This window comes from Juglans microcarpa x Juglans regia, chromosome 6D (assembly GCF_004785595.1).
Source record: "Juglans microcarpa x Juglans regia isolate MS1-56 chromosome 6D, Jm3101_v1.0, whole genome shotgun sequence".
Lineage (NCBI taxonomy): Eukaryota > Viridiplantae > Streptophyta > Magnoliopsida > Fagales > Juglandaceae > Juglans > Juglans microcarpa x Juglans regia.
The window spans coordinates 30254483-30269143 of NC_054604.1; the positions used below are offsets into that span (position 1 = coordinate 30254483).

At 34.1% G+C, this 14661-nt stretch overlaps 1 protein-coding gene and 1 non-coding gene across 2 annotated transcripts; one reads left to right on the forward strand and one right to left on the reverse strand.

The window, feature by feature from the left end:
* Positions 1–558: 558 nt before the first annotated feature.
* Positions 559–6674, reverse strand: LOC121235524 (peptidyl-prolyl cis-trans isomerase FKBP20-2, chloroplastic-like). The gene is made up of 4 exons (XM_041131869.1): positions 6462–6674; positions 1836–1959; positions 1447–1616; positions 559–870 (listed from the first exon to the last, which is right to left on the reverse strand). Exons 1-4 carry the CDS (start codon positions 6672–6674, stop codon positions 751–753), a joined length of 627 nt encoding a protein of 208 aa, XP_040987803.1. The 3' UTR covers positions 559–750.
* TRNAG-UCC lies at positions 4081–4152 on the forward strand. The gene has a single exon. It is a non-coding gene; the product is annotated as a tRNA-Gly (tRNA).
* Positions 6675–14661: the final 7987 nt, after the last annotated feature.

Sequence of the window (14661 nt, forward strand, 5' to 3'; positions counted from 1 at the left end):
TTAATGGAAAATTTCCTTTTGCTTGATTTGGACCTTATATATGGAAGCAGTGTTTATACGTTAAAAATTCTGTTAATAATATGTTTCTGTCAATCCATCAGGTTCTTTGATTTGTTTGCCGAGGAACACAGTTGTTTTCTGGTTCTTTGATAAGATATTTATTCTATGGTGTTAATCCCAAACCATCGGGTTGGTTGTCCTGCACAGATGTCTGTGTGAGATCTTTTAAACATCATTGGCTAATAGAGAGGCAGTCTAAGATAAAGCAAAAAGTCTTCAAAATCACAAATGCAAAATTCATTCAAACAATCGTGCAAAAAAAGTATCTGCAAAAAGTCTTTAGAATCTCAATTGCAAAATTCATTAAAACATTTGTGTAAAAAAGGTATATTTCACTAATCTCACAAATTTGGGGTAGAAAAATGCCGATTAAAAAGGACATAACCTTCTTGAATGTCATTTGAGAATTAATATAAAATCAATATTTTCCCCCGCTTCGGTCAATCATATACATACAAGGTTACACCCTTATCAACAAACGCTTTGTTTATACTTTGTTCAATACATGATAAATACTTCACTTCCAGACAAATTAATCCGTTTTTGTTCCAAGTGAGAATTGAGAAATCTACCTTACAATGAAGATGCCATTTCTTCATTCAAATGCCTTACAATGAAGATGACCTATCTATTTAAGAAAATAAAGAGATACTTATATAGGAACAATATAGTCCCATCACTTAATTTCACTTAATTGCACACAACATCGGAGTAAAAACTGATGGTCCTCCATTGACAATCATGATCGCTAAGCAGCTCCACATCAAAAACTTCAAACTGTTTTGAGCTGAAAAAGGTGGATGGCCCAACCTGAAGAAATGAAATATTCTTAAGAACAGACCTCGTTTGTATTCACAACCCATCTCAATTCATCTCAACTCATCTCATTATTATTCACTATTATTCAACAACTTTAACTCACAAATCTCACTACTATTCACAACCCATTTCAACTCATCTCAACTCATCTTCGAATCCAAACGACAGTTCAATAACACATACTGGACATGAGGCTGGAAAAAGTTGCATACGATGATCATGAATTTGATTGTTGGGCATTTATTCCCCCAAAGTTTAGTATCAATACCATACATGAGACATTTCAACCTCAACCGAGGAGTGGCAAGCATTTATTTTATCTAGGTATCAACTTCAGGATGAATGTCAAAAATCTTGGAGAAGCATTGTAAAAATCTAATTACAAGGCTGGGCAATAAGAAAACTTGAGAAATCAGTTCTTGCTCAGGCAATATGATCATGTTATGTCTTTATGCTCTATTACATGTCCTGACCCAAGCTGGAACCATAACACTGACAATCCTATTGTGCCAAACACCTTAGTAGACAGTCATAATGAAGATAGCTTATGCCTCACCATAGATTTACAAAGAAAGCAGACAAGATAAGTATGATCTCCAAAATAAATTTCTTCTCACCTGGGACCAATGCATTATTGCCCAAGCGGATTTTCGCCGAGGAACCCTGTAGGTATGTGCTGTCAATACGGCGACCTGACTCATTATAGCCAACATAGTGAAAAGTTACCTGCAAAGGACCTCACACCAGTTCAGTCTAAGATCGGAAGACAAGTTTTCAAGAAATATATGAATTTCCTTAAAAACACATAGTTTTATAGATCAGAGAGTTTGGACTCATTATTGGGTCTGAATAAGTTAGTTTTTTAATAAATGAATAACTAGCTTACAACATAGAATATATTAAGAGCAATATCATTTACAACAAAAGCCATGACACAAACCTTCTCTAATAAAAGTTTGGAAAGTCTTCAGGTGCATTGTTTTCTTTCTGTACCCATTTATTTTGTTCTAGCAAGTGTTTTTTATCATAGGGATTTTTACTATGTCTTTCCAGAAGAAGATAAAGAGGGAGAGATGAGCCCTAGAATCACAGAGTGATGAGAGACTTGCAAAGAGGTGGAGTCGGGCAAGAAAGAACTAAAGACAAGTAGAGGAGAGGAAGGTTTTGGGAGATGAAGCACAGGGGGACCACATTTTGGAGGAAATCGTCCAGGGCTGAGAAGAGGGGTGACTGGTGAGGGTGGCTTTGAGCGAGAGAGTGCTTTAGAGCAGAACCGGTTCATTTGATAGTGAACCTGGTTTGCCACGTAAGGTGTGCAACGGCTGATAACAACAGTGGGCTGATGAGAAGCTTTTTCCTAGCATAAATACCCTTCGGTAAAAAATAAAGAAACCAAAAAAATATCAAACATTAACAAAATTTTAAGTTAGATTTTAAAAAATACTCAGAAAGGTATAAAAAAAATCAAAATTTAAAATTTATTTTTAAAATGAAACAGTAAATAAAAAACACAAAAAACTTTTTTTCAAAAAAATAAAACATTTTGAAAAATGTTATTAAGAGAAATATGAAAATTAAGAAACTAAAAAAGTAATTTTTTATTTTTTTGATATCTTTTTTATTTTTTTTAAAGAAATAATTTTTATTTAAAAATTATTTTTTTTAAATTTAATACAGATACTTTTCGAGAATTATATGGTAATTCTAAATTGAGTATACGTATATAATTTGAACGGATCATGATGAGTTATTATATTTTGCATATATTTTGGTCAGATTGGTATCTTTAATTTTTTTTTTTTTATCCCTAGCTAGCTACGGTCCTAGTGGTACTAGTTTTAAGTTTAATTAATTAATAGATTGAAGCATTTTCTACCATTATAAATATAAATATATATATATTGTACGTATACATGATCAAGATCAGCATGATGCAATCGAGAAATATACCAAATTAATTAATTAATCACATCGGTTACAATATTTGAATAAAATAATTTTTCATTTGGATTTGGATTTCAAACTAATTATTTACATTATCATCATTTTAACTTTCTTTTCTTTGAACCCGGTACGTACGTACGTCAAGATCGACTTTATTTTCAAAAACTGATACAAATCTAAATTATTAATGTCATGAACATGATATATTATATGATCCAAACGGAGAATTTTAATTTAATTAAAGACCTACATGATCCAAGTCATTTTCTCCAAATGATCTTATTAATTTCAACGTCATTTATAACAAAGAAAATACATATATAAGAACCGAATCAGGCACCTCATGAGAACACCAGCTTTGGTCTGCAGGCATAATAATAATATTATAATATTCTGTCCGCGTATACAGAATATGTTCTTACAACTTTCTGGATACGTACGTACAGCTAACTAACTCATATAATGCATGCATTAATGCTTCATATACTTTTTTAACGTCTCATTCATATATAGCATGCATGCATGCTAGATTCCTTATCTCATATTCGATACATATGTCTATCATCATGTCATGAGGCTGAATTAATTATTATTTAGTCTGGCTATTGAAGATTGTGTTAATTAATGAATATATAAACGATCGATATTCACTCGTCTTGCGCGCATGAATGTAGCCACCTAATTAAGTCCTAAACCCTAATTAATTTCAGATTTCATACTTGTTCATATTAATTATTCTTAGAAAAACTGCATATATATATATATATATATATATATATAAACTCTTGGTTGATATTCTTATGACAAGAAAGGATGATTATTATTTTCTGGTTTTGGCTACTAAAAAAGCAAAATGGGACTGAATTAAATCTCGATCGAGGTTTTGGTACTACTCATGTGCTGGCCAATACTGCTTGAGAGAGTGAGAGATCAGAGCTGCACGTACAATCACTTAATTTGGGATATATTGCACTTGGCATGCATGCCAATAATTTCCTCATGTTACTCTCTTAATTTACTATATATACTTTGCATGCTAATGATGGATAGATCACACAGTGTTAAGTGTTAATTCTTGGTCGGTACGTACGTGTACTACTACTGTTTGATCATGAATATCACTCGATCGATCGCGGTGATCAAACTTTGCTGTTACGTTAGGATATGATTAATAAAATATTTACTCCATGACAAGCATCCTCCCTGAATTATTTGCACAGAGTCAAGAAAAGATTTCAAGTACCAAGTTACGAGCCAGCGTTTGTAGTCCAACGGTTAGGATAATTGCCTTCCAAGCAATAGACCCGGGTTCGACTCCCGGCAAACGCATTTTAGATTTTGATTCTTACTATCCTTTTGGAAATTCTACTTTAGAATTAAATTAATTAGTACGTACGTTATATATTCTTGCAGCATGGCGTCAAGCTCTTTTTTTTTTTTTTTTTTTAAAGGGAAATGTCATCATTTATCAAAAGAAACTTACATTCATGACTAGATTTATACAATGATATTTTCATATCAACCATTTAGAGCTCCACCATTACACTATTGGATTGGTTTGGCTTTCACTGCTGCTAATACTCTCAACAGACAAACATCCAAGAGACAACATTCTACTTAAACAGAAACTTAACCTCACCATTTATAGAAAGGGAGAACTTAATCTCTACGGACAAACTGTCCAAGAGACGAACTCATTTTTTATTTTTACTATACAATAAGGAAAACAAGAACGGAAAATGATAGATTATAGTTTGGACTAACTTCGGTAGACTTTAACAGCGCGTGAAGGCAACAAGCTTGTCTCATTTCAGCCATAAAAGTCATATCTAAAAAAGATATGGTGGTGGCAATTTCGGTGATTCGATGCTTATGGCGAGAAGAGCTGCTGAAAGGGGTGGCGTGTGAGGTCCACACGCAGTTGTGAGCGGAGCGTGAGGACCACACACAGTGATTTATGAGAAACCGCCACTATTCTCCTAACGATTTGAGGCCTATGAGTCTTTTTGTACTGCACGTGTCTCTCGAAAGTTACCGAAAAAACTGTAGATCCGACTTTTTGGGTATTGAAAGAAGAAAAATAAACTAAAAAATGAGAGAATGAGAGGGAGAATGAGAAGGAAAAAAGAAAAAAGGAGGGAAGGAGGAGGAAGCTGAGGCCTCCTCCTCTAAAGAAATTCAAATCTAGAGTTTTTTCTTTTTTTGAATGAGAGAAGAGGCTTCCGGAAAGGAAAGATCGCATGGCGTCTAGCTCTAATTTCTAATATAAAAGAATTGTATTAGACACATGCATTATTATAAGTTAGGAAATTACAATCTCTTTTTAAATCAGTTTAAAAACTATATATTATATTAACCTATTTAATATGCGTATTGTTTGTATCTTTCAATTAATTAATAAACTTTAGTACTCAAAGTTGAATCTGTTCAATATTTTGGCTGCGATGAAGTTTTCGGTTAAAAAAGGCTTTTAAATCTACGATTGAAATGCAATATTTTATTTTCTATTAATCATGTCATTTTCACAAAACTTTACCCACGATTTTGGTTTCATTCTTATACGCGCTTCCATAGATTTATGAAACTTCAGGCATTTTAGACAAATTAAAATGATCTTCTCATGTGTGTTGATAGCTTTCTAAATCTGTCTTCCAAGTGCAGAAGCTATCAAAGTAGTACATGAAGGAGTTCCATGATCATTTCCACATGGACAATAGTATTCATGCTGAAGAAACATATAATGAAATGTATTTTGTGTGAGGAACTTGTTTGTGAAAGGGCTATTTATGCAACTAAGAAAAGAAATAAGAAAAGTATATTTATGTGCTGATTTGAAGTGTATTAGAAGAGTGGTTTGGATCTTTTCTCTATTTTTTTTTTTTTTTTGATAATTTTCTGAATGCTTGTAGACTTAAAAGGAATGGAAATAGAAAGAAATGAGAAAATGAATTGAATGTTAGAGAAATTGGTGCAGGAAATATAGAGATTGCAGTAATATCAAAACAAGTGACACAATATGTCAAACACTTGGGCTACAAGAATGTTTCCTCATTTTCCAAACTCTGATTAAGAGGTCTAACTCTATAACTCAATTGTCAATCTAATCTAAGCATTAACAATCAGAAAATGAAGATTTAAAACCAGATTTTCAGTCTAAAGTATCTATAGAGTGCAAATAAATTTACTATGAATACTAACCATGAAAAATCTTGACAATATTACCAAGTTTCTGCTGTGCCTTACGTCAACAGTAGAACAAGAACAAAAGTTTCTGGTTTTGACTTATCTCAACAAAATCAACTTGCAAAACTATAAAATGGATTTTTATCATATCAGAATCACTCTAATCAGTAGTTTAGTGCAAGAGAATCTATATCTTGTAGCTCAAGCTAAAAACTTAGCCTAACATCATTCTTTCAAAAAAATAGAAATTGAAACAAGTAAACTCAAACTCATAAAAGGGTGTTCTGTGCATAACAAAACTAAGACTAAATTGAGAATCTCCACAACTGAGAAAATAAATTCCCCTAAACAACAAAGGTATGAAAACTGAAAATCCCCTCAAAGAAAAAGCAAACTAAGATAGAAAATAAAACTAAGACTGTCGAAAAAAGGAGAGAACCCGCACGGAAAAATGCCTTCTTTTTATACTGTGCGTGACCTCGTCTCAGCCCCTGCATTGCACGTCTCCAGCCCTTGCATTTCACGTCTCCAGGTCCTTGCAATTTGCACTTCCCCTTTCTTTTCCTCTGCAGTGCGCGTCTTGAGCTGCTCTGCAATGCGCGCTTTGAGCTGCTTGATCCAGCCCCTGCTCTTGTGTCTACGTTCTGCGTCTCCAGCCCAGGTTCCATCCCGCGTGTTGCGTCTCCTGCCCAGGTTTGAAGTCACGATCCGCGTGTCTAGAAGCTGCCCGCGTGAGCTGCTTTGCACCTCAAGCCACGTTCCAGCCCCTCATCCATAACTTCCTCATTTTCTTTTTCCTTTCTTTTTTTGTTTTGTGTTTCAGATCCCTAGCCCCCCAGCATTTGGGTGCTGCACGTTCAATTGGTGGGCATTTTTCAAAAATACCCTACATAAAATTGGGATTAAATGTTCACAATGGAAATGGTAAAATTGAGATATTAATTCTGATGGGGCTTAATAGCTGCATAAATCTTTTTAAGAGCAAAATTTCATGATTTAACACAATGGACCTCAGTTTATAATTCACTACATAATTAAGGGTTTACTCATTTTTTTGGCTAACAACTTAGTCACTTCATCAACTTAATTATGCAGTTTTTTATACTTTATCACACCCCCCAACTAGCTTCTTGCTAGTCTCTAGCAAGTAATGCGAAAAAAATGAAGGATCCGAGAGTGAGCCACTGAACTCAAAAATCTCTACAAAAGATCTATTTTATTGAAATCCTGGGCATTAGAATGTAGACAGTTTAGGTTATAGCTTAACACAAAAGCTTATAAAATTCTCAAGAGCTCAAACAAAGGAAATGTACTTAAGCTTAAGATCTTTGAGTGCATCAAGTGTGTGAATAGATTGTCATTTGTTAGTTTCAAGATTTCTCACAATATTTTCAGCCTAACAACTTTTTTAAGAAAAACCAAAAGGTCTTTACTCCAATTCAAAACCATTACATTGGCGGTTTTCACGCTATCACACTTTGAAAGAACTTTTTTTTTTTTAATTTTTTTTAAACAGATCCCGGTGATAGGCAGCCTTTTCCAATGTACTTGCACCATTTTTTTTTTTTGGTGTGCATGATCTCTAGCCTGTCCCTTTTCTCATGTATTTTTACAACCATTTTTTTTTATCACACTTTTCCTAGGCCATTAAGATATAGTTCATCGTAGTTCTTGTTAGTTGCTTAGAAGAAACCACTGATTGTCATAAAACAAACAATAAAAAGTATCTGCTTGTGTCAATTAAGGTCATCAATCAATAGTTTTGAAATAAATTTCCTAAGTTTGAGTTGTTAAGACTTATCATAAGGTCTAGTGTTGAACTTAAACCTAAACCAATGGAAATTAGTGTAGCCCAAGACTGCAACTATCTGATTTTAAGTAGATAAGTGTGAAAATAGTAACTTGGCAGCAACACAAAAAACAATTCAGACCCCACAATTATAAAACCTGAGAGACTAATGGTAGAAGACTCTCCTTACCCCCAACTAAAAATGAACAGTGTCCTCACTGCAAATCATGAATAAAACAAGGCATGAAAGAAAAGAGGGCCGAAGGAAAATACCTGAGATGGCTGAAGGGATCATGAACGTAAAAATGAAACCAGAAAAAATAAACAGTGTTGAACCTGAAAAGATATACTGAAGAAAAAGAAAAAAAAAAAGAAAGAACAAAACATAGAAGTGAAACAAATAAAAGCAGAAAAAGAAAAGAAAAAAATTAAAGCAAAACAAAAATGAGCTAAGGATCATGAGAATAAGTGAGATCTTCCAAAGGAATGGAAGTATCCTCATGTGAAAGTTTTGCCAAAAAATGTTTAAGTCGTTGGCCATTGACTTTGAAAGTATTTACATTTTGAGGATTAGTAATCTCAACAGTTCTATATGGAAACACAACCTTAACTACATAAGGACCACTCCACCTCGATCTTAATTTGCCTGGAAATAGATAGAGGCGAGAATTGTAAAGTAAGACTTGTTCATTGGGCTCAAAATTCTTTCTCTAAATGTGCTTGTCATGTAACACCTTCATGCGCTCCTTTGACAATTTAGAATTGTCATATGCACCTCGCCTAAGCTCATCCAATTCTGAAATCTGAAATTTCCTCATAAAACCAGCATAGTCAATAGAAAAATTGAATTGTTTAATAGCCCAATATGCCTTATGTTCAAGCTCAACGGGAAGATGACATACTTTTCCATATACCAAGCGAGAATGGGACATGTTAAAAGAGGTTTTAAGGGCTGTCCTCTAAGCCCAAAGTGCATCAATCAGCCTTAAAGATCAATATTTTCTGTTGGGGTTGACTTTTTTTGTAAGATGTGCCTAAGTTCCCTATTAGCTAATTCAGCTTGCCCATTTGTTTGAGGGTGATATGGAGTGAAAATCTTATGGTGTATACCATATTTTTTCATGAGGGCAGCAAATAGTTTGTTACAAAAATGGGTTCCATTATCACTAATGATAGCTCTAGGCATGCCAAATCTAGCAAAAATATTTTCTTTCAAGAACTTAAGCACAACCTTATGGTCATTTGTTTTACATGGGATGGCTTCAACCCACTTGGAAACATAATCAACAGCCATGAGGATATACATATAACCAAAAGAAGATGGAAATGGCCCCATAAAATCAATCCCCCAACAATCAAAAATCTCAATGACCAAAATGGGTTGTAAAGGCATCATGTTTCTCTTAGTGACTGTGCCTAGTTTTTGACATGGTTCACAAGTTTTGCAAAAATTATACGCATCCTTAAACATATGCAGCCAATAAAACCCACTTTCTTTTTTTGTTTTGTGTTTCAGATCCTTAGCCCCTTAGCATTTGGGTGTTGCACGTTCAATTGGTGCTCCTTTTTCAAAAATACCCTACATAAAATTGGGATTAAGTGTTCACAATGGAAATGGTAAAATTGAAATATTAATTCTGATGGGGCTTAACAGCTGCATAAATCTGTTTAAGAGCAAAATATCATGATTTAACAACAGACCTCATTTTATAATTCACTGCATAATTAAGGGTTTAATTCATTTTTTTGGCTAACAACTTAGTCACTTTATCAACTTAATTATGCAGTTCGTATACAGTTGAAATGCAATATTTTATTTTCTGTTGATCATGTCATTTTCATGAAACCTTACCCACGATTTTGGTTTCATTCTTATACGCGCTTCCATAGATTTATGAAACTTCAGGCATTTTAGACAAATTAAAATGATCTTCTCATATGTGTGTGTGTGTGTGCGCGCGCGCGTGTATATATATATATATATATATATATATATATATATATATATATATATGTATGCATGCATGCTTGCATGAGTTTGTTTTGATGGCTAGCTTATATATGGTTTGTTTTTGCTTTTGTTTTTTTCTTGTTTTATTTTTTAAACTAATTTGGATTTGGCTACGTGCTTTTTGGGAAACGAGAGGATATGTTTTTCTTTTTCAAAAATTTTATTTGAAGGCAAATTCGCGCACCCTTTGTGCACGAAGATGATATGGAATGGGGCTGGCTTAATAAAATGGTGCGCATTAAAGAGGTGGGAGACAAAATTGAAATGAAAATGCGAAAAGATAGATTTACTATTGCGTTTGGATATTAAACTAAGTTGAGTTGAGATGATAAAATATTATTAAAATATTATTTTTTAATATTATTATTATTATTTTGAGATTTGAAAATGTTGAATTATTTATTACATTTTCTATTGGAATTCATTTGAAAAAATTGTAATAATGAGTTGAAATGAGTTTAGGAACCAAAGGAAACCAATTGAAACGACGCATTTTTTGTGAGATTTGTAGCCCTAAATGAAACGGTGTGTTTCATTCTACCTAGGTCACGCTCAGCCTTCTTCCCCATTCCTGGCCCCTTTTCTTTCTTCCATATCACCCTTCTCCTTCTTCCCCATTAATTCCACCCTCCCTCCTCGTTTCATTGTCGTCCACGCCATTCACTCCTCACTCTGCAAGCTAATTCAGCCTCCTCCTGGGATTTTCGTCGTCGCTTCGTCGTGTTTTTCATCATCTTCACTCTGCAAGCAATAACCATCGGTAGGTCTCTCTTTGTATTTTTGGTTTGATTTCTTTTAGTTGTTTCTATAGAACCGATCTGTTATTTGTTTTTTGATTTTGTTGTTTTTGCTTGAGAAAGATGTAGAGTTCTGAAAATGTTGATTATGTGAAAATTAGTTTTTTTTTTTTTTTAATATCCGTAATTATGACAATATGTTTGATGTTTTGATGAAATACTTTCAAAATTGTATTCCAGAAGTACATTTTGGGTCCATGGAGTTCCTTAATCCATAATTATGCAGCTCATAGTCGAGCATGCCTCCACACATGCACACATGTATTTGTTGGAACGTTATCATTTATGCTTGTTGTTTCCATCCACTGCATTGCACACATGCTAAAAGAGCTCAAACTTTAGAAACCTCAGATGTTTTTTAGTATAATATGTAATACGTTTCACCTTTATTTGAAGTTGGAAGCTGATGTATTATGTAAACTTCCACGACTCTTGATGTTTGCTTTGTTGGAAGCTTTTAAGATTTTTTTTTTTTTTAAATGACACCTGAGTTTGTAAATATAATGGACCATAAATAGACGCAACACATCGATCTAAAATTTACCAAGTCTAAGTAGGTAGGTACTTGCCTAGTTCAAGTATTATGCTATAAAAATAAAGTACATGATTAATTCCGTTGTAATTAAATTGGAGCTTGGATCCAATCTACTCTCCTTACAACCTATCATTTCATTTTAACATTGCTAGAATAGATGATAGGAATTGACATTAATTTGCATGCTATAAGATGCCAGCATTCGCTTTGTAGAAGTTTCAAGTTCTCTTATTTCATCCAAAACAATTTGCCTGTTCCTGCACTCTATGCTGCAAAACCCTTGGTCACCCCTGCATCAGTAATGTTTGATAAATTTACCCTTGGTCACCCATGATTTGTAAAATGCCGGAATGGAAGCCTTCTAAATTTACCCTTAATTGGCCACCGATTATGGTGCAGAGTTTTCCGAATATTTGAATTAATATCAGTTACAATTTAACCATTACATTTTATATCTATTGTTTGATACGATCAGTTTAAAACATTGTTATAAATCCCTACAAATAATTAAAAAAATGAAGAAGAAGAATGCCCTTAATGGCCAGCCATTCAAGGTCCAACAAATATGCCGCTGACTCACGTAACATGGAAAACTTTGAACGCAAGTATGTAACTATGGTCCCAAAAATAGGAACATAAACAAGAAAGAAAGATATATAGCGTAAGCATGGCTTTCCAGGTTGAACTGAAGTAGTGGATGATCAACATAAACAAATAGATTTAAAAGAACTGGAAATCGGGGGGAAATCAGGGTTCAAACTCCAGAGTCAATAGGATATCGAAAATCGGGTGGATCTGGAGGTGCAGAGTTTGCCAGCTAGAGATTTAAAAAGAGGATAGGAACGCCTCACCAACCAGAGACGATGCGGATGGAGTTCATGTGGTTTGCCGATGGGAGCAGCGGGATATGAGAGGCAAAGGCAGAAGTCCTTTGGTGCGGCCTTTTCGTCGTGGATTTAGAGGAAGAAGACGTTGTTCTACTATTTTTTGCTTTAGATTTTTATACATAAAACAACCGCTGACGTGGTAGAAAACCACATCAATAGGTGTGCGCAGGCATACACAAAGTCGCCTGTATATAGAAGTACTATTTCTTTATGCTTCTAATCTACATGAGTGTTTGTTAACTTGATACAAGCTGTGTTTGGTTGTTAGGCCTAACTCAACTCATCTCAATTTATTTTAAACCAATCATTGATAGGATTTATTAGTTTTTCAAATTTTCATAAAAAAATGTTAAAACACATCTCAGCCTATTTCATACATTTCAACATAAAAAGTTAAATTCATCTCAATCTAAAGAAATTGAACTCATTTCAATGGAACCCACAAAATACTATTATTTATAACTCAACTCAACACATCTATGAAAGAACACATCTCCATGTGGGTGACTTAAAGGTGGCTTACGCGCCACACCCTTTCAAATATATTATATATACATATATATTTATTTTAATAGTTTCATATTTATATTAAGTAAAAAAAATTTAAAAATGAAATATTGAGCGATCAAAATGAATGGGCAAAATGAGAGGGCATACCAACATTATTCTTAAAATATAGATACTACACATTTAAAAAACCAACAGTTACATTTCTTGATGGAAGGAAGCAACACTTAGAAAACAGTGGATAAGGGTCTTGGCCTATCTATATATAAAGGCTTGTGATTCTCCATCAGTCACAATTTTATTAACATAATTAAAGCTAGGCTGAAAATTCCTACCCAATACTTTTCATATAGAAATCTGTGAGGGTTCGCAATCCATAAATAATCGGTACCTTCGAATACTTAATCAACGATAACCAGAGATTAGTGTTCTAATAATTCTTTATTATTAGATTTTGTCCCAAATCTTACAATAGTGATATTAGAGCAAACTCTTGTGCCACGTTGTTTAGTATGGAATCCGATTTTTATGTGAGTTATTTGTTGAAATACTTGTTTGGAGTCCTTGGACATATGTGTTTAATTCGATCTGTGAGTTGTTGTTAGAGTTTATTTATGTGATTTAAAAAATACATGTTTGGGTATATGCAAAAAAACACAGATCGAAATACATGTTAGAGTTCATCTTCGTTTTTTACCTAAAGATTTTTTATTCATCATTATTTGTTTTGATTTGAGTTTATACTTCTTTAATCTGAAATGTTTCGACTTTGTAAATCAAAGAATTTTGTGAATTTGTTGATGGTTAAGTTGGTTTACATTTTGGGTTTACGTTCAAACTTTTTAAACTGAGTTTATGTTTAACATTTGATATGTTATTTTGAGTGCCCATATATTTTTAAACTCATAGTGCTGAGGTAAAATAATTCCTTGCATTGATTTCTCTCATTTACAATGAGGCAAAGCCTCTGTTTTTATACAAGAAAATAAATGGTACATAAAGGAATATTCTTTACAAAGAAAATGTACAGCTCATGAGAAAGGTGTTGTTGCTATAGTGGATGGCTTGAGAGTATTCTAAAGGATGCCTTAGTTGTTGAGTGTTGCTATGTATTTTGGATAGACTCTCCATTGTGTGCTTTCTGCTTGCTTCATACTGCATGGCCTGCATGCTGCTCACTACGTGTTGTGTAACCTGGGTGAATTGCAGGTGTTGCTTGAGTAGGCTTTTCACTAGCTGCTGGTTGTGTATCGTGGGCTATTGGCTGTGCATCATGGATTGCATGTAATGTATAATTTGTTTGAACAGATACCCTCAAGTCAAGCGGTAATGAAGATAAGCAAAGACTTGAACAAAGTTGTTGAAACTTTGCAGCAGACAAGGGTTTTGTTAGAACATTAGCCACTTGGTCATTTCCAGATATAAAGGCAACATTTAAGGACTTGTTAAGAGCTTTATCCCGCTTGAAATGGAAGTCAATTTCAACATGCTTTGTTCTAGCATGGAAGACAGGATTAGAGGATAAATATGTAACTCCCAAGTTGTCACAAAACAGAACTAGTGCAGTGGTAAGATTGATGCCAAGATCACGACACAAATGTTGGATCTAGATGACTTCTACAGTTGCATTGGCTACTGACTTGAACTCGACTTCGGTGGATGATCTTGCGATGTATTTTTGTTTATTTGAGGACCATGATATAAGATTGCAACTTGAGAAAACACAATATGCACTCGTGGAGCACTTGTCATCTGGGCACCTAGCCCAGTTTGCATCCGAGAAAGCTGTGAGATTCATTAAAGGAGATCTGGAGAAGCACAAGCCAACCCAGAAGTGTGCTTTAGATACCTAAGTATTCTTTTTACTATTTTCCAATGGGGAACTCTAGAGGAGTGCATAAATTGGCAGACTTTGCTTACTGCAAAAGCTAGGTCTGGCCTTGTCAATAACAAGTACTGAAGGGAACCCATTGTGTTTTGTTAAAAGGAGGGGTCTTCAAAAAATTTCCTGAGTGGATGTTGAGCTTTTCCAAGATGGTCATAGGTGTCTTGATAGGTTTAGCCAATGTCATGTTGGTTTTCTCCAATAAGTCTGCATTGTACTTCTTCTATGTGAGTAAAAGTGATCC